The sequence below is a fragment of the Mustelus asterias genome, chromosome 5 (assembly GCF_964213995.1).
Source record: "Mustelus asterias chromosome 5, sMusAst1.hap1.1, whole genome shotgun sequence".
Taxonomy (NCBI): Eukaryota; Metazoa; Chordata; class Chondrichthyes; order Carcharhiniformes; family Triakidae; genus Mustelus; species Mustelus asterias.
The window spans coordinates 88,316,009-88,341,152 of NC_135805.1; the positions used below are offsets into that span (position 1 = coordinate 88,316,009).

General features: G+C 43.5%; 1 protein-coding gene across 4 annotated transcripts in view; it reads right to left on the reverse strand.

Annotated features, from left to right (window-relative positions):
- Positions 1-25,144, reverse strand: part of gareml (GRB2 associated, regulator of MAPK1-like) — a 169,905-nt gene that overhangs the window by 105,370 nt on the left and 39,391 nt on the right. For 3 of the 4 annotated variants that reach the window (XM_078212978.1, XM_078212979.1, XM_078212977.1), the window contains exon 2: positions 16,705-16,845. The exons of the other annotated variant lie outside the window; for it this stretch is intronic. In XM_078212978.1, coding sequence (XP_078069104.1) covers positions 16,705-16,845 — 141 coding nt within the window. The remainder of the gene's footprint in view (positions 1-16,704; positions 16,846-25,144) is intronic. 4 annotated transcript variants of the gene reach the window in all.

Here is a 25,144-nt window from a genome sequence, read left to right on the forward strand (position 1 = left end):
ATATCTCTTGGACCTGCTCTGACCCATTTCGATAGTCCTTACTCCCTGTTTACAGGGGTTTATGAGAAAACAAGTTTTCAGCAACTTGTTTGTTCATGCGCCAGATTTACACAGTCAGAAGGACCTCCGCAGCCATTTAAAATGGGCTGATTGTGGGATTCCCACCTCCATTCCTGGTAGCATCTCCTAGCCCACTGTCCATCGATCACCCCCCTCTCTTTCAATTTTTGTGCAGTCAAGCCAATTTTCAATGACTCGGGAACCTTTTGAAAGGCAACTCAAAAGGCCTTACCCATGCTCCCCAAGACTCCTCCATACCAACACATGCCCCACACCAAAATGCAAAAGCCCTCATACCCTCCGTACTAACTCATGGCAGTTCCATGCCCATTCAGCCAGTATACACTGTGTGCAGCACCAATGAACCCTCGAGTAACAATGGCATGTATGAAACTGTTTAGAAGAAACACCCATTCGTATTTTTGAAAGAAAATGCTGTTCCTACGACCCTATAATGTAACCAAACAACTGGGACAAAGTCCCAAAGGACTGAGACAGGCTGGTTAAAAGGCCTGCCCTAGCCTTCAACCACCCGTCTGGCCACCTCTGATCTGCTTCTGGAATTGCAACCTCATCTCTATCTGCCCCCTATCTCCCCAGAGCAAAATTAGCTCACAATGTGACACTTCATATCCCCTTGATCCCCTTATTAATCAAGAACCTATCTATCTCTGTCTTAAAGACACTCAATGACCTGACCTCCACAGCCTTTTGTGGCAAAGAATTCCACAGATTCACCACTCTCTGGCTGAAGAAATTTCTCCTCATCACTGTTTCAAAGGATCATCCCTTTAGCCTGAGATTCTGCCCTCTGGTTATAGGTTTTCCTACGAGTGGAAACATCCTCTACATGTCCACTCTATCCAGGCCTCGCAGTATCCTGTAAGTTTCAATAAGATCCCCCCTCATCCTTCTAAATTCCAACATGTACAGAAACAGAGTCCTCAATCATTCCTCATACGATAAGCTCTTCATTCTGGGGATCATTCTTGTGAACCTCTTCTGGACCCTTTCCAAGGCCAACACATTCTTCCTTAGGTATGGGGTTCAAAACTGCTCACAATGCTCCAAATGGGGTCTGACCAGAACATTATACAGCCTCACGAGTACATCCCTGCTCTTGTATTCTAGCCCTCTCAACATGAATGTTAACATTGCATTTGCCTTCCTAACTGCTGACTGAATCTGCACGTTAACCTTATTCATTACTTTCCTCACAGGTACTTTATATCTAAGCTCTGATGTATAAACAGGAAACAACTTGAACCGGAGGCAAAATGGTCCCTCCGTCATGTAGGCTGACGAGACGTAACAAGCTAACAACCAGATAGAACATAAGATACTACATCAATGAGATACTGAATTCTCCATATCCTTCCTTGGTTATCTTGGTACAATCCTTTTCCAAGTAAGTAAATCCATTTTGAAAGATTGTTGATTCATTTAGAAAGGAATATGAATCATACAGGAGGTTAACTCACCTTTCAAAAATGGGCAAAAAAACTCTTCCAAGCTTGAGTATCATTAGCCTTCCCCCATCCTGTTGTGTGTCTCTTTGAAGCACAATGATTAAGAGGAACAGCTCTATGTTTCACATTATTTATTTATTAGGAAGCATCACCGCCAAAGTAAGCAGCACTCAGGCCATTAACAGTGCCAGGATGGTTAAATGACCTAATTCACTCAAAATAAAACTAAAATCATACCATTACCATCTGCCGCTAATAAATGTGACGGAGCCATTTGTTGCACGGATATTACCGTTCACCAGTAAATTTTACACTATATTTTGACATGGTTAATATAGTCACAGAGGTTAGTTCAAACAATATATTGATATTCTACAAATCAGTTGCTTAGAACTATTAGAGTTTCATTCAGTCTTCCTTCTGTAACTGCAAGATCCAGTGCACACAAAAATAGAATAATCAATAGCAATTCCCACAATTTCTAAAATAATTAAGACAAAGAATACTGACATTCAGATGCAGATGTAGAAAGAGAACCCAGGTTAAAATTTGGTGTTTTAAAGTTTTAAGCTTTGTGCTAATATCCGTGGCTTTGTGCGTGGTAGGTCATGTTTGACCAATCGATTAGAGTTTTTCGAGGAGGCTACCAGGAAAGTGGATGAAGGGAAGGCGGTGGATGTTGTCTACCTGGATTTCAGCAAGGCCTTTGACAAGGTCCCTCATGGGAGGTTAGTTAGGAAGATTCAGTCGCTAGGTATACCTGGAGAGGTAGTAAATTGGATTAGACACTGGCTCAATGGAAGAAGCCAGAGAGTGGTTGTGGAGGATTGCTTCTCTGAGTAGAGGCCTGTGACTAGTGGTGTGCCGCAGGGATCGGTGTTGGGCCCATTGTTGTTTGTCATCTATATCAATGATCTGGATGATAATGTGGTAAATTGGATCAGCAAGTTTGCTGATGATACAAAGATTGGAGGTGTAGTGGACAGTGAGGAAGGTTTTCAAAGCTTGCAGAGGGATTTGGACCAACTAGAAAAATGGGCTGAAAAATGGCAAATGGAATTTAACGCAGACAAGTGTGAGATATTGCACATTGGAAGGACAAACCAAAGTAGAACGTATAGGGTAAATGGTAGGACTCTGAAGAGTGCAGTTGAACAGAGGGATCTGGGAATACAGGTACAGAATTCCCTAAAAGTGACGTCACAGGTGGATAGGGTCGTAAAGAGTGCCTTTGGTACATTGGCCTTTATAAATCGGAGTATCGAGTATAAAAGTTGGAGTGTTATGGTAAGGTTATATAAGGCATTGGTGAGGCCGAATTTGGAGTATTGTGTACAGTTTTGGTCACCTAGTTACAGGAAGGATGTAAATAAGGTTGAAAGAGTGCAGAGAAGGTTCACAAGGATGTTGCCGGGACTTGAGAAGCTGAGTTACAGAGAGAGATTGAATAGGTTGGGACTTTATTCCCTGGAGCGTAGAAGATTGAGGGGAGATTTGATAGAGGTGTATAAGATTTTGATGGGTATAGATAGAGTGAATGCAAGCAGGCTTTTTCCGCTGAGGCTTGGGGAGAAAAAAACCCAGAGGGCATGGGTTAAGGGTAAAAGGAGAAAAGTTTAAACGGAATATTAGGGGGGGCTTCTTCATGCAGAGAGTGGTGGGAGTGTGGAATGAGCTGCCAGATAAAGTGGTAAATGCGGGGTCACTTTTAACATTTAAGAAAAACTTGGACGGGTTCATGGATGAGAGGGGTGTGGAGGGATATGGTCCAAGTGCAGGTCAGTGGGACTAAGCAAAAAATGGTTTGGCACAGACAAGAAGGGCCAAAAGGCCTGTTTCTGAGCTGTAATTTTCTATGGTTCTATCCGTGATGAGAATCATTTTTATTTTGGTCTAAGTGGATATTGCTTTAACTAATTAGCATAGCTTTAAGCAGATGAGAAAGTTCTTTTTTAAGCATTTGCTGCTCAGTCACACTTCTGCCATTACCTGATGAAGATAGAGAAATAAACTTCCTTGAGACTTCAACTGAGAAAAAAGGTAGCACTTTAGAGTTGTATCATATTGATAGATCTCAAAATACTTGCAGCCAATGTGTTTAAAATGCACTGTACCAACTGGAAAGTAGTCATCTTGTCTACATGATCCACTGGTATAAGCTATGACATGTGCAGATGAAGCTTTTCCAAATTAACTTTTCATTAGTGTATTAGATAAATATGGCCCATTGTCATAGTTACTCCATCAGTAGTAAAGCCTTGAATGTTTTGTGTCCAACACGTTGGTTCAAACTGGCTGGTAGTGGTTTCCATAATCTGGGACAACCTTTAGTAAGAAGGAGGTGATTCTTTCCCATCTCCTAGAATTTCCTTTTGTTAATGAGCTGTATATTAAACTTTAATTGTCATTCATTCACCTTAATTGTCAAAGCATCAGGCATCAATCTAGTATGATAATATCTTTAGAGCATCATTTCACACCAATCAATTACATACACCATGGATGGAATCTTAATAGTCAACAACCAAGTTCCCACGTAATCATACGTTCTAAAACATAGAAGAGAATAAGCCAAATTCTTCTCAAATACAAGGTCAAAAATGATTTAATGTGAAGAATTTCTCTAGTTATCTCATGAGGCCTTCTGTATTGGTGCCAAATATTTAGCTGTTCCAAAACCATGCAATGGGGTGCGTTTGCCGTCAGCGAGAATGATGAAGCAACGCAAAATCTTGTGAGAATTGGGAAATGAGATTCTCACTGGCGAGCATTTAAACAGCTACAACAGCTACATGCCAAATATCAAAAATATTTCTCAAACTGCAATGCCTGTACTCTGCACAAAACACACCAGGAACTTGCACCAAACAGCTGATTAACGGTAAGCTCTGCTAATTCAGAATCTGCCCTTAGAGGAGGAGAAATTCTCTACTCAGTATGAAGCTCATGTGGTTGAAGAAAGTGTGCAAATTGAAGTCACTCTCAAAAAAATACTTCATGGTGAATGGCCTCTATGTGATGGGGAGCAATCCCTTATATGGGGAGGTGCACTTCACAGGGCCAGCACAAGTCAAAGTGATTTGAATTATACTATTTTATAAACATGCATATTATCTATTAGTTGCAACCCAAATGTTCAAAAAAATTGAAAAGATATTCTTTGTTATAAAGTGTTGACGTAGCACAGACTCAATTTTACACGTCTACTATTGTAGCTCACAATGTACCAGTTCTAGACAGCAGCTTTATTGAGCTGCCCTGCAGAATTTGAAATACCCCAAAAATACAGTGGCCAATCTTCATGCCTCCCTCATTTTGAGTGGATCACCTCACTAATAACTAGAGTGATGGATTACAAGTCTATATTTTTTTCTCAAATGATGATCGTGAACAAAACTTGGATTTGCACGAAAAGCAATAACTCACCTGGGCTTATATGCAAAGGTCACAACAAAAACAGAAAATGCTGGAAAATCTCAGCAGGTCTGACAGCATCTGTGGAGAGAGAACAGAGCCAACATTTCGAGTCTGGAAGGCTCTGACGAAGGGTCATCCAGACTCGAAACGTTGGCTCTATTCTCTCTCCACGGATGCTGTCAGACCTGCTGAGATTTTCCAGCATTTTCTGTTTTTGTTTCAGATTCCAGCATCTGCACTATTTTGCTTTTATCTTACATGCAAAGGTATTCAGAATCCTATCTGGGTTGCTGCTTATATCAAGCCAGCTGAAGCATCACCAACATATTTACAGAGGAAGGCATATTAAAACTAACAAGAGAGCAAATATAGGATTTCTTTTTAACTTCAGGGAAACAAGAATTATTTCCTCAATCTCAAAAATGTGAGAATGGTAAATATTATAATTCCTCTTTCAGAGGCCTTGGACTTAACAGCAATTCAGAGTCCTGTCTTCCACAAGGCTTTGGTTTCTCCAGCCTCTTTAGCTGCTGCTGCCTTTGAGGGCCCAAAGCACCCAGACTTCTTACTCACTCTCGGGCAGTGTCCAATGTTGGGCCAACGTGTGCACCTGGTATATGTCCACTTTATTCAGATAAACTTCAAGAGAAAGTTTCGACAATAAATTTATGCTCCACCAACTGCACTTTGCCGAACATAACCCAAACCTGTTCAGGGCATTAGGCTAGGCCCAGTATTTCCCTGATGCAGACCTGTCCTTGTCAGGAGCCTATATCCGGAAGGAGAGAAAGAAAGTGAGCCTTTTCTGCAATGATGGAAATTAGCTTTGGGATTCCTCGGTGCTTTTCAAAAAGAACGATTGGAAGGCGTCATGCTGAACCAGTGTCAAGAAAAGGCCTACCAGCTGCCGACACAAGTATTTTTCAGATTGATCGATTTGAGTTGGATGTGAAAAGTAATATCCACTGTCACTAGTGGGTGTTACTCTCTGTCTTTATGTATCCTGGTGTGATGGTATCACTCTTGTCTCATTTCTTCCACATTCTTATATCTGATGGTGATTCAAGCAAGATCTTTCACCTTATTCGACTCTCAGAGTTCCGCAAAAGGCAACAAAGGAACATAAATCATTTATTGTCAGTCTCTGCCCTTTCTCTCTCTGCTGTAATGGCCAGAAAGTAATGGCTAACCAGGCAAAATGCAATAAAAAGGATCCTCCCAAGTTTTTAAAAAGATTCCACATGTACAATTACAGAAAGACTCAAGTTCAATGGCAATTATAAAAGAAGCTGATTTAGGAGTAGAAAACAGATGATGATAATAGCTGGGAAAAGCTCTGGTCAGAGTCAGTAACCTCCACATATATCTGTTCTGAGTCCCTTAGTTTTCATGTCATTCATAGATGTTAATAACTATTTAATATTCTCTCACATTAGAGTCAGAGTTCTGAACCTTTGGTTATTGATCTCAAAAGTTTAGAGTTAAGCTTTACTACTTATCAAACATGACAGAGTGGAATTCTCCCAGTTTGGGATTATGAGCCGTGGCAGGGATGGGAATGTGGAGTGTTTCCCACTGCAGAGGCTAGCAGAGAAATATGCCAAATATTCCGGTATGTTTCACACTATATTCCATGGCGGGTGGCCTGGATGGTTGCCATGTTCATGTGCTATATTACAAAGGCATCCAACATCACTGACCTACTATGAAAGAAAAAAAGATGGACCTTGTGGAAGTGAAGATGGATCTACAGGACCATTCTGAGACTGGAAAACGGATCCCCTCCAGGACACCGATTCTGGAAGGTCCACCTGCAAATGCTACCCCCACCCACTGCTGTGGTGTTCCAGGTTTCCAGGGTTGCGAACAGCTTCCATCCACAACTTCGGAGGCAGCCCCAGGCAGTGTTCGGGTGAGTCCTGACATCTTCATGCCACGTTGTTCCAAACGTGTTTCGCACCAACATGTTTTTCCACCAGTATCGCGGAGGATCCAGCGTGGGGGAAGGGTGGGGGGTTCACGCCTTCATCTGTATCCCATTAACAGCATGCAAATTAGATTCGTGCCAGCCTCCAGCGGATTTGCTGACCCACCATGATGGGCATCAACAAATGATCCAATTATAAAGTCACACCAGTTTGAAAATGATTTCAGGACTTCTTACCATGTTCTTCTCCTGCCCCCAACATTTAACCTGCTGGTAGAAGCTTGTGAAAACTCCACCTTACATTTCTGCTTGCTTCAATTCATATCGATTTATATTGTCTTTCTACGTCTTCCCAAAAACCCACCACTTCACCACACAATCAGTGACCTTGTTCCGGAAAGTAGCCAATGTTATTTTTGAGCAGAAATTCTGCAGTAGCAGCCAGGGTCCTGTTTACTATGCCTCCCTGCTGCCTTTGCACAGTGCAATCAATTTCGGCATGACCAGTAATCTTAGGCCAGCCGCACAAGGCCGCACCAAAATCTACATTTTAAATTCACTTCGTGTCCAAGACATTTCCAGCTTTTTAATCAAAAAATCATAACTAAATGCCAGCACAGTCCTCATGGGACCACCCACTTTGCAACACTAGCAGCTCAATTCCCTGAATGTTTGAAAAGGGACGGAATAGTCCAAGACTGAGGTCGTTATGATTGACAGCTCTGGCAAGCATTTGCAAAAGCTAACTCTGAGTAACAATGATCTTTGATTCAAATATCGAAAGATTGAAAACTAAATATACCAAAACCTAAGCAGCCTAAGCAAAGAAGGTTATTAAGGACACTCCAGCTGAGTCATTGACAGTAAATATTCAAATGATTAATCAGCATGCAGTCATAAAATAAAACCAACATTCAGTGCATTTGGCCTTTGTCTTCAAAAGTCAGTCCTATCCAAGGCTGCTTCAAATCAGTTCACTGATTCAGAAGTAATAGGTGCACGGTTTGAGATTAAATTTTTTTTACAGTAATTTTGCCAAAAAGTCTAACTGAAATCTGGACTGACCATTCTTGCTTTAGCTCTCTGTATGTTAAAAAATCTCAATAGGTCGAACTAACAAATGCAGCTTTGTGCTGAGACATAGATACATGGATACCATGATGTCAACAGTAATTCAATGTACTGGATGCTCAGCTTTCATTCAGCATTGGGCCTATTCTGTTTTCACCTTACTCGGTGCCTGCAGGATTATCTCAGACATTAACTTTGCCTACTCATCGTCCTGTAGATTTGGGACAACACATGAAGTTTAATTTACAATTCATTTCAATAAAATGCTCCAAGCTCATAACACAAGTGTTGGGGTGGTGGGTAGCTGCAAGCTTTGCCTAATGTATCAGCAACAATCAGTCCAACAGACAAACACTTACATTTTATTGTAAGCTGCATGACAGCAACAGGATAGATTCAGCTCACTCAATCTAAGTCTATGTAAAATTGGCTGTCTGCAAAACGAGTGTGTGACTCCCAACCATAGTTCCTGCCGGATGACTTACATCAGAACCAGAGTCCAGAGTCTATGAGCCAGAAGTTGTTCAAATCAGAGTGGAGGCACAATGAGAATGGGTACAGCAGAAAGGTGTAATTTACATCTAGTTTCCACTGATTTCTCCAAATTATTAAAATGTCACTGTGGGTGTGGGCAGCGGCAAGGGAAGTGGAAGCGGGAAATATTTTGTGGGCTGTGTCACTGTGGCAGTCAGGGGCATTTTCCAGCAAATTTCCTCATGTTCCTCAGGAATTTAGTCCATAGTATCCCTCCTTGTTCCTCTATCTGTTGCAATCAGGTATAGGATCCATTGTGCAACTGCACATGGAGATGACAACAACAACTGATCCACGATGGACTGTCGTTCGGAAATAGTTCATACTGCACTCCAGTAAAAAGGATTTAAGAAATATAATCCCATTTCTTTAGTCCACTGGGCCAGGCTTTGGGCTCCTGGTCTTAAAGCAGCAGGTTCCTCTTCCTCTGTGGGTCACAGCCACACTTATGTGCCGACCTTGAATATTTAAATGGCCTCATTCTGAGGATTTGGGATGGGATCTATGACAGGCAGCTGAAAGTTGCTCCCTACCGCCTTTGTGCCAGAGACAAAGCCATAGAACTTGTGACTTCTGTATGCCGAGATCACCTATAATATCAGTCCCAGTTTTAACTTCTTGTTTAAATTAGACTTAAGTCTGCATTATGACCACAACAGTCGATTTTTAAAAACTGATCCGTTCCAAAAGTGGTCACACCAGGGGTTTGACTGGATAAACTTTGCAACAGCTAACAGTGGTCACATTTGTAATCTAATTGCTCCCAATTTTATTTAAGATCATGGGATACACAATCCATTATTATGAAACCATGCTGTCAGAGTGCTCTTGGGCTGCTAGGTAAGGTTAATGTGTACAGTTGTCAAAATAATCTGCTACAACTGAAGTCATACTTAGATCAACCATAAAACAAGGATGCTCTATTTTCCTCCTCCACCGCTGCGGTTCCTCCGCAGCGGACACAGCAAGCCAGCCAAATATCCACTAACTTTGGCAGACTGGAAGAATCCGTCGGTGGGCAGGGTCGGAAAATCCAGCCGATGTTATTATTCAAAGTGTTATCACTGAGCTCTAACAAAATTGACTTAATCAATGGCAACTGCATCAATATATTGCTGGATTAATCCCCCTCTATTTTTTTTCTGTATCCATAAGACCTCAAGATCCTTCAAATTAGGTGCAAGAGTAGGCCATTCAACTCATCGAGCCTGCTCCACCATTCAATAAGATCATGGCTGATCTGATTGTGACCTTGACGCAACTTTCCTATCTGTCCCCGATAAACCTTGACTTTTTCATCAATCAGAAATCTGTCTAACTCAGCTGTATGTATATGTTCAATGATCAGACACTACTGCCCTCTGAGAAAGAGAATTCGGAAGACTAATGACCCTCAAAGAAGAAATTCCTCCTCTGCTCCATCTTAAATAGGAAACTCCTTCTTTCGAAACTGTGCCCCCCCAGTTCTTGATTCCTCCACAAAGGGAAACATCCTTTCACCATCTACCCTTAGTCACACAGCACCCCCTGTCTTCCATCCCATCCCCCACCCCCCACTCTCGTCCCAGACCTATTGCCCTACAAGCTTTTGTTCCCAACCCTTACTGCGACATGGGCCCAGGTGGCAGTGTGCATTCGGAGAACAGGTAGGAGTCAGACTTGAGTGGCACCAGGACAGGATCCCATTGTGCCTGACAGCTAGTTGTCATCATCCTCCAGCCTTCACCAAAGACTCACTACCAGAGCCAACCCAGGCCCATTAACCTGTTGTGATGGTTCTCGAGGTGCGGGGGGGGGGGGGGGGGGGGGGCGCTGAGTGAGGATGGGGAAAGGGAAGGGTCATGTGGGTTGAGTGGCCAGCTTTGAGATGTCAGGGGGAGACGGCTGTAGTGGCTCCTGGGGTGTGGTGGAAGTGTTCGGAGCAGCCCCCACACTGCTCGGCACCAGCTAGGTGAAGCAGGCTGCTATCAGGGCCTCTCTTGCAGCCGTGCCCTGCTGGACACCTGCCATCACTGCCTGCCCTCCATCCTCCAGCTCCTCATCTGGCGAGTCATTGAGTTCTGCCTGGTGATGATCTCCTCCTCCTCCTCCTTCAGCTGGTCTCCCCGCTGCTGCGTGATGTCGTACAGAATGCAGCACGTGATTATAATCATAGAAGAATCATAGAAGAATCATAGAAACCCTACAGTGCAGAAAGAGGCCATCTGGCCCATCGAGTCTGCACCGACCACAATCCCACCCAGGCCCTACCCCCATATCTACCCACTAATCCACGCATCTCAGATCACTAAGGGGCAATTTTAGCATGGCCAATCAACCTAACCCGCACATCTTTGGACTGTGGGAGGAAACCAGAGCACCCGGAGGAAACCCATGCAGACACGAGGAGAATGTGCAAACTCCACACAGACAATGACCCAAGCCGGGAATCGAACCCAGGACCCTGGAGCTGTGAAGCAGCAGTGCTAACCACTGAGCTACCGTGCCGCCCAATAATATGGGAGGCCCGCACAGGATCATACTGGAGGGCACTCCCAGAGCGGACCAGGCAAAGGAACCGCACCTTGAGCAGGCCTATGCAAAGGTCTACTATGGACCGGGCGGCAGCGTGGGCCTCGTTATAGCGGGCCTCCGCCTTGGTCTTGGGCCTCCGCACTGGTTCATCAGCCATGACCTCAGCGGGTAGCCCTTGTCCCCCACGAGCCATCCTGGCAGCCTGGGCTGTCTTCAAAGAGTTCAGGGATGTCTGACTGCCTCAGCGCAAAGCCATCATGGTCGGCATGCACAGACGCGCATGATGTTCATCCAGTGATCGCATACGATTTGGACGTTGATGGAGTGGAACCCCCTTTCTGTTAATAAAATGGATGCCCTCACCCGCAGGGACCGCAGGGCGATGTGTGTCCCATCCACTGCCCCCTCCCTGCACATGGGGCATCCCAGCAATGGCGGCGAAGCCTGCAGCCCAGGCTTCCTGCTAACCCTGACCAACATCAAAATGGATGTATTGGCCTGTCATCTGGTGAACACATCTGTGGACTGAGGCCTGTGAGAACCCACTGGGTGACTGGGACAACCCTGTTGCATAGGAATTCAGTGCTGGTGTGACTTTAACTTCCACTGGCAGCGGGTGGCTGCCCCTGCCCTCAGTTGCTGGACCGTGTCCTTGGAAAGGGGAGCCGGTGATGGCACATGACCTCCGACAGCCCCTTGAACGATGTTCTGGTCCAGTACTGCCTAGGCCTTCACATCCTCCTTCTCCTGGCCACCCTTTCAGGAGACTGCTTTCCCACCTCATAGCCATCCGCAACAGCCCCCTGCCCTCCTTCCTGAGGGACTGCCATTGGCTGCTCCTGGCCTCCCTACGCCCTCCACCTGCCGAGCCGCCGCCTCCTCCTCAGCCACCACCATGATGGCCAGCTCTAGATCAATAAGACCGAGATCCATTCTGCACAGAGGGGGTTAGAGAGAGAAAGATTGATAGAGACATGTCATTGCTTGCATCTACCTCAGCATCAACCCCCTCCGTCCATCCCTCACTGGGACCAGTACCCCCACTTGTGGGTGCTGGCAACACAACACAATCTGTGGTTCCTTTCATCACCTGATTAGGTTGCCTGCCATTGGCATCATGAGCAAGGCAGGCAGGGAGAATATACAGGTTAGTGTGTGGGCGTGGCCATTGCGCACCTTTGAGCCATTGCCATGAGTGCAACTACAACATTCCCTTCCAGGCATATGTTGCAGGTCAGCAACACGGGGCAGGGACAGACTGCTAATTATCACACGATGGGTTCCCATTCACTGCAGAGTACATGCAGTATGAGTGCCGATGTTAACCTGAGCACCCCTGCTCGGAAAACATCATTTTCAGTCATATTGTACTGATTCATCCAAGTTGATCTCAAAGCAGATGTGCACCACTCATAAAATTCCCACTATCACTTTGTAAAGTACAATTGGATAGCAATCTAGCAAAGCCTAAAGTTGAAAACTATAAGAACTAGAGATTTAATGTGAGGAGGAATTAAGATCAGGAAAGGAATGTAGAAAGTCCTTTTAATAATGCAGAAGGGAAAAAAATACTTTGCAAAAGCATATAAGCACATGACAACAGAACCAAATTGTTTAAAAGGATAATACATTCTCCATGGCTGTTGGCCCCTCTTCTTGATCAGAATGTGCTATAATTACAGCACAGAATAACAGAGCTGCTGTTCTTCCAAAATTAGACCTTATGGGATAGATTTTTAAAACAGGTTGGGGTTCAGATCAGAGACAGGTGGGCACTCAATTTGGCACTGTTGGTCTTGATGCCAGGAAGCAGCAGGCAGTCAATTGATGCTAATTATTGTTAATTGGTCCCATCTCCATGCCATCTGGAATTTCCAGTCAGTAATGCAGGTAAGCTCACATTGGCCTGGACCATGGCAGGGTCAGGGCAGGGGTGGAGGGGGATGTGGAGAGCCCAAAGGTGCCAAGGAGGGATCCCCATCCCACCCCAGACCCATCATGGCAGTATCACAGAAATCACAGAAACCCTACAGTGCAGAAGGAGGCCATTCGGCCCATCGAGTCTGCACCGACCACAATCCCACCCAGGCCCTACCCCCATATACCTACATATTTACCCGCTAATCCCTCTAACCTACGCACCTCAGGCTCTAAGGGGCAATTTTTAGCATGGCCAATCAACCTAACCCGCACATCTTTGGACTGTGGGAGGAAACCGGAGCACCCGGAGAAAACCCATGCAGACACGAGGAGAATGTGCAAATTCCACACAGACAGTGACCCAAGTCGGGAATCGAACCCAGGTCCCTGGAGCTGTGAAGCAGCAGTGCTAACCACTGCGCTACCGTGCCGTATCTTGGAAAGATTGTCCCCTCCCATCTCAGGATCATGGCCAGGTGGCTGTGGCTTTTTACAACGTCAAAATAACCCTACATCACTTGTCCTTTGTTTAGATTAGCAGCTCCAAACTCATTCCAGTGCTGGAGAGCCTTCCATTAGCCTCCAGTGTCAGGAACCCACCTGCTATTCCTGATTGGAAGCTTAACACACCTTGACCTTTATTTGACTGATAATTTGAACTTTCCTGTGGAAGCACCTAAGGCGCACCACGTGGGCTTGGGACCCAGAATTAGCCCCCATTTCTGGTTCCCAATCCCTCATTGAATGCCCAGTCCTGTGGGTGAAACTTTTTTTTTATTCATTGGATGTGGGCATCGCTGGCTGGGACAGCATTTATTGCCCATCCCTAATTGCCCTTATACTGAATGGTTTGCTAGACTATTTCAGAGGGCATTTAAGAGTCAACCACATTGCTGTGGATCTGCAGTCACATGTAGGCCAGACCAGGAAAGGATGACAGATTTCCTTCCCTAAAGGACATTAGGGAACCAGATGGGTTTTTACGACAATCGACAATTGGGGCAGCACAGTAGCATTGTGGTTAGCACTGCTGCTTCACAGCTCCAGGGACCTGGGTTCGATTCCCGGCTCGGGTCACTGTCTGTGCGGAGTTTGCACATTCTCCCCGTGTCTGCGTGGGTTTCCTCCGGGTGCTCCGGTTTCTTCCCACAGTCCAAAGATGTGCGGGTTAGGTTGATTGGCCAAGCTAAATTGCCCCTTAGTGTCCCGGGATGCGTGGATTAGCAGGTAAATATGAGGGTTAGAGGGATTAGCGGGTAAATATGTAGGGATACGGGGATGGGCCTGGGTGGGATTGTTGTCGATGCAGACTCAATGGGCCGAATGGCCTCTTTCTGCACTGTAGGGTTTCTATGGATGTTACAATGGTCACCATTAGACTTTTAATTCCAAATGGTTATTGAATTTGCCTGGTGGAATTCAAACCCGGATCACCAGAGCATTACCCTGGGTCTCTGGATTATTAGTCCATTGACAATACCACTATGTCACCGCTTCCCCAGTTCAGTTAATAATAATTTCATGCTTTAGACACCACAGCCCAAATTTTCACAAAGCTGGAATCCGCAAGTACCACCCCTGTAACGGGCACCCACTATTTTTAGCGGGGAGAAGGAAACGTTGCGGGATATATATCATGGTTCACAGAGGCTGTGGCACATTCAAAGGCACAATTGCCTTCAAACAGAAGCAATTTTGGGTCCCCAGATTTATGAAACACAGCTTGTGGGCTTTACAAAATTGATTGAAATGCCTAAACTTCTTCAGAGAGGTCAGGTAACTGTTTGGGCAAAGAAAGGTATACTATTGAAATTGTTAAGATTAAACATGTTGTGCATAAAAAGTGGATAAGTTCTATGCAACTGTCAAGTTGTCATGTCATTTAAATCCCCTGCTCTTGTTTTGAAACAAAGAAAAGCCTGAATTTGAAAAAAATGTAATCTGTAATTGTATTTGTAATATGTCTGTGGACAGAAGGCTGAGACTGCCATCGTGACACTATTATTTCTACTTGACTGCTTCTACAACCTATCACCACAGCTGGGAGGAGGGCTGTAAGATCACAGTTTTATTGACAGCTCCAAGTGATCGTAAAGAGATTAGCTGAGTTTGATGTGGGGCTATGAAAACAAATATTTGTTTCTTACAAGGGGTTAAATGTACTGTTTAGGGTTTTATCAATGAGAGATTTTTTAAAAAAGTAATGAAATCTGTAATAGATGCTTATCACTTTATATCATTTCATCACAGCATGGCTCATGAGGTCTGCCATGGTGGATACTGGGTGAGTTGACATGGTGTAAGGGCAAAGAAAGGTTGATGGCTGGAGAGCATGAGTTGGCACTAAGTTGGTATTGGGGCTATAAAGGGCCATAGGGTGAGAAGAGGGGCATAGGAGATTTGAGGGGCCATGACAGTGAGGTGGCATGGATTGGCCTGAGGATTGTGTGGCGGGGGGAACAAAGGGATATGAGGAGCGAGGACTAAAGGATTGTTTTTTGTTTATTGTTTTTATTGCAATTGGGAAGAAGTACCAGAGACCAGCTTTTAAGCTGCCTGCCTCGGCACCCAGCAGCTCCTGTGGCTACTCCTGCACTGTTTCTGAGGCCGACTCCAGTAAGTACCTATACCCCAGAAACAAAATTCCAACCATTCAGGGCACTTTCCCCAAGTCGGGTTTGCAGTGTTGGGAACATTTCCTAACTCAGCGTACCCGATTCAGAAGCTAAAAGTTGGGCTGTGATCTTGCTTCATTTTGTCATGCCACACAATGGGCTTATAGCAGAGGGCTGAACTGCAAAGCAGCTTAGTTCTGGTAAACAGTTTGTGACATAGTTTATTTTTAATAAAACAAAATGTAGGGAATCAAATAGCTCTTAAACATAGTAAAAACAAGAGTAGGCTTTCTCCATGATGACTGTACTGAATACCTGATTTTGCCAAGAACCAGACATTCACTATAAACACATTACTCCCACGCATCTTTAGTGTATAGCACATTAACATTCCAAGTCAGCCTTTAAACAAAACAACTCCATTCAGTATGGAGCTAAGCACAGAAAGAATAGTTATATCTCTCATAATACCACAATATCTTTAAAACTATTGATTACTCATAATTTTTATCACCAATCGTCATAATTAGTAGATATTCCTTTGCTGAATCCTGTATTCATTGAATTAAATAGAAATGGAAGGGCTGTATTATTTTTCATTGTCTCTTTCCTCCAAAAATATCTTTACTAACTCAGTAAGAAACAAGTTAGAACTGAATGATGATGTGATTAAGTGAAGCATTGTTAGGGATTTACGAACATTAGCACACTTGCACAGATTAAACTGCATGCTCGATCTGACTGTGTGATTACAGAGTTTAGGCTTTTCAGAATAATGTTTGAGCACAACGTCACACCTTTAGCCTGGGTAAATAATTGCAGTTTTTAAGGTACTGTTCAGCTGGGCATCACTTTCTATTTCCCTTTCAATATCTGATTCTTTTTTTCACTTTGACAGCATAGGTTTCTTTCTACGTTGTACCCACTCAACTCAACGGCCATCAGGCTACATTTCCCTCTTGGTGTTTAACTGTGAATATTTGGTTGAAATATGGCCCACGGTCCATAAAGCGAAGTTGCTCTACTTTCTCTGTATTACTTTCCAACTGCATTTGACAAGGCATCAAATTATGTTCAGTTGGGTACTGCAAATGAAAGTGAGTTCTAGGTTACCGATACACTATCCAAATTTGGAACCAAACATCTCTCAGTCTTTTCATCTTCTTGTTTCTCTTACCAAGGTATTGCAGTGGGATGTCTATCTTCGGTCCAATCACATAATGGCCCTCCTCTAAGCTGTGTGCAGTCACTGTAGTCCACTGCCTACATGAGTGGATTAGGAGTAGGTCCTGTTCGGTCAGTCCCTCAATATATTCTCCTGCAAATCAATCAAAAGAATATGCATAAATGGATTCCAATAAACCATCCACAAACTTATTTAAACTTCAGGTTATTATTCGATTTGGAGCTACATGATTAATCAAAGCATTGGTGTTACATTAATTAAGTTAGGATTTTACATGATTTAAGTGATGCATTATGAACACAAATGGAATGAAAGAGAGACAGAAATGGAAATAGAGGGTAAGATGTCCCGTCACAGACAGATGCCCCCGACATATGTTACAAGGCTGAAACATTCTCAAGAGAGTTTGAAAGATGCCACAAACCATGAGAATGTCATTAATCATAGGAATAAAGCTTGGGCAAATACAATCTGTACCTTGTAACTCTGAAAAATCAACTGTTACCATTTTTATTGGCTTGAATGTCACAGTGAGAAAAGCGGCGAGTTAACAGCACTGTTAACTATTATAGAATAAATTGGATAGCAACTTCCACACCTGAGATTTGTCCTACTCTTTCATACGACTGGTACCTGAGGGAAATTCAACATTAAAATTGAAGTTGATTAACTTAGCCTACATAACATCACTAACCACATCAGAAAAGTCAGGTGCTGTCCCTTCAGATGGTTTGATCAGTCATAAATTCTGCCATACCACCTCCCCGGTATTGAAAATTTTCCCTTATAGGCGCAGAGCCACCTTCCTTGAGATTTTAAATATTATTGGCAATTTTTATACAAAATAACAAAAGATTTATTACTTATTATTGTCTCCTTTTTCTTTATTTTACTTTCTGTACATGATTTTACATTGAATTACACGTGCGCTTTCCCCACATTGCCTATTCTCAGTAAGGCCTATCAGAGGCAATACCAGTCAGGCGTTTAGCTAGAACCCATCTTCAGCTAGAACCCAAGCTACAGGTAATTGATGGCAGGAGGTACTCACGTGGTGGGGGACCACGCTGGGGGAGAGTAATCGGCAGCCAGGGCAGGAGGTTGGCACACAGTGGGCCCCCCTCCTTCCCGATGCCATGTCCCTTGAGATATGCATGGAATGCCTTTGAACAGAGGAACCTCCTGGACACCTGCAAGTAAACTGACAGTGTTTGCTTCTTGGGTTTCCCATATGACAAATCCCCTATGTGCCACTAGATGAATGCCAGGAGTGATGGCTGTATGAGGCCCATAAGTGGGCATTAATTGTCCGTTTTAGTACCTCAACTGGCGACAGGATCATCCACGAGCCTTCCCACCCTGGACTTAATCGGGGCAAAGGTGGCAAGGCTGCTGGATCTCTACCGGCCTTCCTCAATGCTCACTCCCACCAAACTCGTCAAAGGGGATGGTATTAAATTCTGCCCAATGTGTTATTCAGGATGATTTCTTTTAGAAATATTATGAATAAGGTTGTCGATTTGAAATGTCAATGTTATGAATGTGTGCCGTCAGTGTCTTCACCTAGAATTATATGTCCTCAGTAAAATGATGCTCGACTTTCCCCTTTATACTTGCTCATTGATGATTACTGGTGATGTTGAGATAACATCACAGCATAATATTGCCAGCAACCAGCTGATATCATTGTGCGCACTGTGTGGTTCAGCATCTTGCATTTTATCAACAGGACACCGAGAAGATGAAGAGGTGAATGGAATCGGTGTTAGTTTTCCTCTCTGTTTAAAAGCACACTCAGCAATCTAGACACTGACTCAATGGTGAGTTCTTTGAACTAGTGAATGTGTTGAAGAACACATTTGTTTGTACTGGTACCAAACCACTTCTTCAGCTACGAACCATGATTATCCACTCTAACTGTGCAGCTTCCATACTTCCTGACTGGGTTTCTACAAGTCACTTATTCACCTCCACTCCAATTGTGGCAAAACCTTGCCACCCACATCCTTATTTTGTACCTGTCACACTCACCTAACTGCCTAGTTCTTGCTGACCACCCCACCACTGGATCCCCATCTCTCAGCAGGCTGATATTAAAATCTCCCTATTCATTTACCAATCTCAGTGTGACCAAATCCCTGCAAACCTCCTCCAGCCCAATGTCCTATCCTCCGCTCTTCTGAACCTGGACTTTTCTCTCTGTGCCAATTTCAGTGTCACGGTTTCCAGCCACAAGGTTTCGACACTTTAGAAATCTCCCACCCAAACTTTGCTACATCTCTCCCAGCAAGAAGTCTCACAACACCAGGTTAAAGTCTAACAGGTTATTTGGAATCACGAGCTTTCGGAGCGCTGCTCCTTCATCAGGTGACTGAATCACCTGCAGCACCCCGAAAGCTCGTGATTCCAAATAAACTTGTACTTTAGCCTGGTGTTGCGAGACTTCTTACAATGCCCGCCCCAGTCTAACGCCGGCATCTCCACATCATACATTTCCCCCAGCTTCAAAAACCTTCCCAAAACTCACCCCTTCAGTTACCTTCCTTAAGTCTCCTCCCAATTTCTACTCAGTACTTGATTGTTTTCCCTTGTGAAGCCAAAAAGTGCACTGCACCACATGCATATCTACCAATTCTTGGAACAGGTCAGGAATGTTCAAACTGTGAGGATTAAAACACTTCCTGTCCATTAAATGTTATTTCAACCCTTCCCCCAAACCCACCGATATTGAGGATTCTAATTTTGTTAAACTAACCACAAAGTAGTACTACTGCATCTCAAATGCATCTTGACTGCAGTTCATTGTAGTATTCTAATTCAGTCTGTGGCTCAATGCCAGACTCACGTGCAAATGGACTGTTAATCCTGATCTATCATATTGTCTGCTGCGTCCAAGATGTGTCATGAGTAAAATCTAAAGCACCTCTGAATTTACCTGAGTGAGAAACTGTTTTAAGTTGAAAGATGTATTTACTATTAAGACTACCTTCAATCATTTAACAAATAGGAGAATGTTTAAAAATGTATCAGACATAATGCTCTGACTATATTATCAAACATATTCATTGGCAAGATTCTGCACTAATACACTTGGTGATAATACATTGGTTTTCCCAATGCTGCATCTTCCTAAATGTTGCCATTGCACCCCTCCAGTGTAATGCAGTTAACTGCATGGCACAAATAAAATAAATATTGTATTGTTTTTACGCAGTGAACTTCATAATTTGCTGAACCTTCATTTCAGAATATAGATCGTCATAAATTTCCCCAATTAAAGTAAAATGAGTTTAAAAAATTATTCAAAATTGCATTACGTTCTGCAATGCACAGATATATATTAATTGTCAGTTAACACTGACACAATTTTGTTGGACAGCTGGGTGCCATATAACTACACAATGGGTAAATAGCATACAATCTGCTGCTGAGTCCAGGGGTATATTAAAAAATCAAGAAAATGGCAGGCTCCGCAGCAACAAAATCAGGCCCCTTGAAGACAATGAAAGGGATGATCATCACCCAACCAAGATGGGCTTGGTGCAAACATAGCCATCTTGTACAAAAACAAAGGAGATCACAGTGACTGCAATGATTACTGATGAATCTCCTTGTTAATTATTGTGGGGAAGGTCTTAGCTCAGATTTCTCTGACCAGACTGCAGATCCTGGCATCCACCCTGGGTCTCAGTGCAACTTCAGAGCTGGCAGTTCAACAGTTTACATTATTTTCTCACTTCAGCAGTTACAGGAGAACTGCCAAGAGCAGCGCAGACCACTCCACACTGCTATCATAGACCTCACCAAGGCCTTCAGCTTTGTCAGCAGAAGTGGGTTCTTTAAATTGCTGTGGAAAACAGGCTGCCTGCCTGCGCTTCCTGGGCTTTGTTTCATCTTTCCATGAGAATGTGCACAGTTTCATCAGTTACAATGGAGCATCATCGCAGTCTTTCAAGATCAGCAACGGGGTAAAGCAGGGCTGCATCCTGGTGCCAACTCGCTTTGGCACATTTTTATCCAAGCTGCTATTGCACACTTTTGGTGACTCAAATGAAGGGAGTGTCGACCTATATGCCAGAGCTGGTGGCAAGCTGAGTCGTGAAATGTGGACACAAAGCAAACTAACTGAAAATACAGAGCTCCGTGTGCACCAGCCTTGTGTTCCCAGTCTCCTTTACAACAGCAAGATATGGACAACCCATACAAGCCAAAAATAGTGGCTAGGCAACTTCCATATTCTCTGCCTTAGATGAATATTGAACATCTCCTGGCACAACAGAGTGCAGAATATGAAAGTACACAGCGTGCAGGGATCCCCTGCATCTTTGCTTTCTCCAGTCAGCGGCAACTGTGGGTAGGTCACATGAGTCAAATGGATGATAAGTGAATCTTCATTGCTCTATAGCAAGCTTGCTATTGGCATGAGACCAACAAGTCACCCATGTCTACGATGCAAGGGTGTTTGCAAGTAACACTTCAAGTTGACTGAGATCCGAGTCCGGGTATGGTCTCAGTGCTGTCTGCAGTACCAGGAGGCACGCAATCAGGAAGGGTATGGAAAACTCAGAGGACCAAAAAAATGACCAGATGACAGAAAAGAGAGCTTGCCAGAACGAAGAAATGTCAGTTGACTTCATGCCAACTCTATTGATCTGTGCCAGCTGTGGAAGGGACTGTCACTCACCAATCAGCCTCCACTGTCACAACAGATGATGTTGAATACAGAAGTGACATACTGCCTGGCTGCAGTCCATCAGCTCTCTAGACGGACGATTACCAATAATAATCCTTTAACATCTGAAATGGAAGGGTGAATTTAAATTTGATTTCTCTAGTAACTCTGACGAGTCATAAAATGAGCTCTGATGGACATGAAACTGTAGCAAAAAATTGTCCTCATCAACATAATTAATTGCAGGGCATATTGCAGGGATAGGAAAGCACGTGTCCAATTGCACAATCCCTTCAATCTTTTGATTTGGAGAAATTGGGGCCAATTTTCAACATGAAAAACGGAAGCCAGCAGTTGAACTTTTACAGATGCATCTTAGAAAGCATTCTTTCTGGTTGTATTGCAGTTTAGTATGGCTCCTGCTCTGCCCTAGACCGCAAGGAAATACAAAAGATCGTGAATGTAGCCCAGTCCATCACGCAAACCAGTCTCCCATCCACTGACTCTGTCTACACTTCCCGCTGCCTTGGCAAACAGCCAGCATAATTAAGGACCCCACGCACCACGGACATTCTCTCTTCCACCTTCTTCCATCGGGAAAAAGATACAAAAGTCTGAGGTCATGTACCAACCGACTGAAGAACAGCTCCTTCCCAGCTGCTGTCAGACTTTTGAATGGACCTACCTTGCATTAAGTTGATCTTTCTTTACACCCTAGCTATGACTGTAACAGTACATTCTGCACTCTCTCATTTCCTTCCCTATGAACGGTATGCTTTGTTTGAATAGTGCAAGAAACAATACTTTTCACTGTATGTTAATACATGTGACAATAATAAATCAAATCAAAAAATCAAAGTCAAAGGGGCACATCTGATTCTTTGCTGTTTTCAAGTGGACCTATAAATGGACAAGCAGTGTGTCTACATGTTTTGTGCATAACGCAATTTAAATATGCAAATCATAGGATCCCATTTACGATTTTCAGGCACAAATGGGTGGAATTTGTGCTGCATGGGTTCCACCCATTTGCATTCTGCATGACCAACCTAACCAGGGAAAGAGACTGCAGCTAGCTACTGTGGAGAGAGTGGGGAGAGAGAGAGAGAGACAGGGAGAGAATGAATGCTCCTCATGACCAGTCTCGATCTGTCTGGTAACAGTTTCTGTAACCCCCTCATACTCCCAACTGCTGACAGGCTTAGCATGAAAGCCAGCCAATCTCCCGCCTTCCTTTCCAAATGTGAGCTGCAATGAGGTGAAGACTATCAGTGGTGGTATTTAAATAACGCCAGCATCGGAGTAGGTGATGAGGCAGCTCCGTTGATTTTGCACCCATTCCGGGCAGTTGTCAAATTATACCCCAACCCCTCCCCATGTCTTTCAATGCTCTAAACTTCTAATAACACTCGTCTTATCTCTACAACCTCTCCTTTTCCTGGTGGGGGATGTGCAATGGAACTCAAACAGCAACAAATCAGACAAAATTGGGAAAGCAAAAGCATGAAAATTTCAAGCTTAGATCAGTTTGTGGAAAGCACTGAAGATAAATATGGAGTTTGAACTAAAATATCAGAATTAACATCCCTCAACTTTGATTCCATTGGAACAATTGAGCTCTTATTCTTTGTGTAATGAAGACCAGCATGAAAATGTTTTCTTCCTTGTCATCCATATGAACCCAATAATTTCATAAACTTGAAGAACCAGTCAATTGTGCAGTTAATTGAATCCCAAAAGCAAATCATCTAAAATCTGGCTCTGGCTCCCTACTTGACTTTGATCTAATGCTTCGTGTTCCCAATACACTAATGAGGTTATCAAAAGAGATGCTAGCCTGAACTGTTTGCAATATAATTCTCTCAGTGAAATCAGATTTGTTAATCATTCTTGCCATTAATTTAAAAAGTTACAGTAGTCAGACGCTTGTAATGTAATGATCTACTTATATCTCTTGAATATTGCTTTACAAAATTCTTGGGACTAAATTCACTGGGAACTCAGGTCATGATGTGCAATTAATCCACACCCTTTGATTGTGGTGTAGAAAGCATCCCAACTTCATTTCATGTCCAGTCAGTGTTCACTGACTCCACTTATTAGCAAAGGAGCAATATTGTGAGTGATCAGCACTGCCGAAAGCTAGCGTGCACAGCTTAGAGAGGAGATGCATCTTGGCTGGAGTAGGGCTGGAACAAAAATAGAGAATGCTGGAAAATCTCAGCAGGTCTGACAGTATCTGTGGAGAGAGAATAGAACGAACGTTTCGAATCTGGATGATCCTTCGTCAGAGCTGAGACCAAGGAGAATCAGCAGAGATTTATATTATGGAGGGGGAGCGTTAGCGGGCTTGCAATAAATTTCTGCTGGAAATGTGCAGGGCAGGCTGTTCAAGATGCCATTCAATGTTGAATGCTTATTTGACACCAGCTCTGCCTTTTTGGAGTTTTATGTTCAAGCAAACGCCTTCTCATAACATCACAAAGCTGAAAATCCATTCAGCAGCAGCGATCATGAACTACGTACAAGTTAATTGTTGGCTGATAGCTCCTGGCTGTTGCTTCAATTTTAGAAGTGGCTGGTGCTTTGTATAGTCCTTTACAGTTGAAAAAGGCTCCAGGGAATGGCATGACACATGCTAAAGGAGTTTTTATTGATTTATTTGCTTAAGCCTAAAACAGTTCCTCTCAGGTATGGGTGGAGCAGCAGTAGGCATTCCCCTTGGAATACAGCATGACTTGAAGAATGAACAGAGGGACAATCCGCTGAATGCAAGAGGAGGAGGAGGCAGGTGTGAAGGTCTCACAGCAGGAGGCTATATCTGCTTAGGGTGCTTAGAGAATGGACAAAACGAGGACGCTGTACATCATGGAGTCAGTGAAGATTGTGGGAGCATTGAAGAAAGTAGTCAAGAGAAAATTGAAATGGCATGGTCTTCTATTGTGGAGAGAGAGGAAATGTGGTGAGGCAAAAGATGGAAATAGATTTCCAGGAAGGCCTAGGACTTAAATGGGAAGATGAGGTGATGAGAGACATCAGTACAACAGGATTGGAAGAGGAGGGTGACTGACAGGATTGGATGGAGAAGGATTATCAATCAGCATTGCAGTTACCCAAAATAAAATGGGAGACTGTGAAGAAGAAAATGTGTCCATGGGACTTCCCTTCTTCCCATTCAAAATCACTGCGCAAAGGAAATAGATTGGAAATATTTCTGCATTAAATAAGAAGCCTTAATGAAGCTCGGTCAGGAAATGGATGCAAGCACATCAGCTCACAAACACTAGAAGAGCATGGAATCAGAAGCCAGAAGAGAATTGCTTTAGTCTCCTGGTTCAGCCTTCCCTTCATGTAAATTGTGCACCTGGTTTTTGGTTGTCTTTATGTGCCATCTTGGTTACTGCCAACCCACACACCTTGAAAATCTAGGAGTCGGGGGGCACAAAGCTGACACTTTTTCTTTCTTTTCATAACAGTGGTTTTTTGTATGTCGGGAAAAATGAGAATGTGCTACTTACAAATTCTCTTGACCCAAATCTCATTATGAACTCGTTTCCAGAGAATCATTTGGCAACATATACAGAAATAAAATCAACATGGAGCATGTAGAGTCCATTCACTCGTTTGAATAGATGAGGGGACAGCACTGATTTGAGTTTTAAAATGGTTTTCTTTTCTTGAACAGAACATAAAAAGATTAACATGACAGAAGTGAAAAGGAAAAGAAAAGCAAACTTGGAGACTGGCTTTTACTGCCAG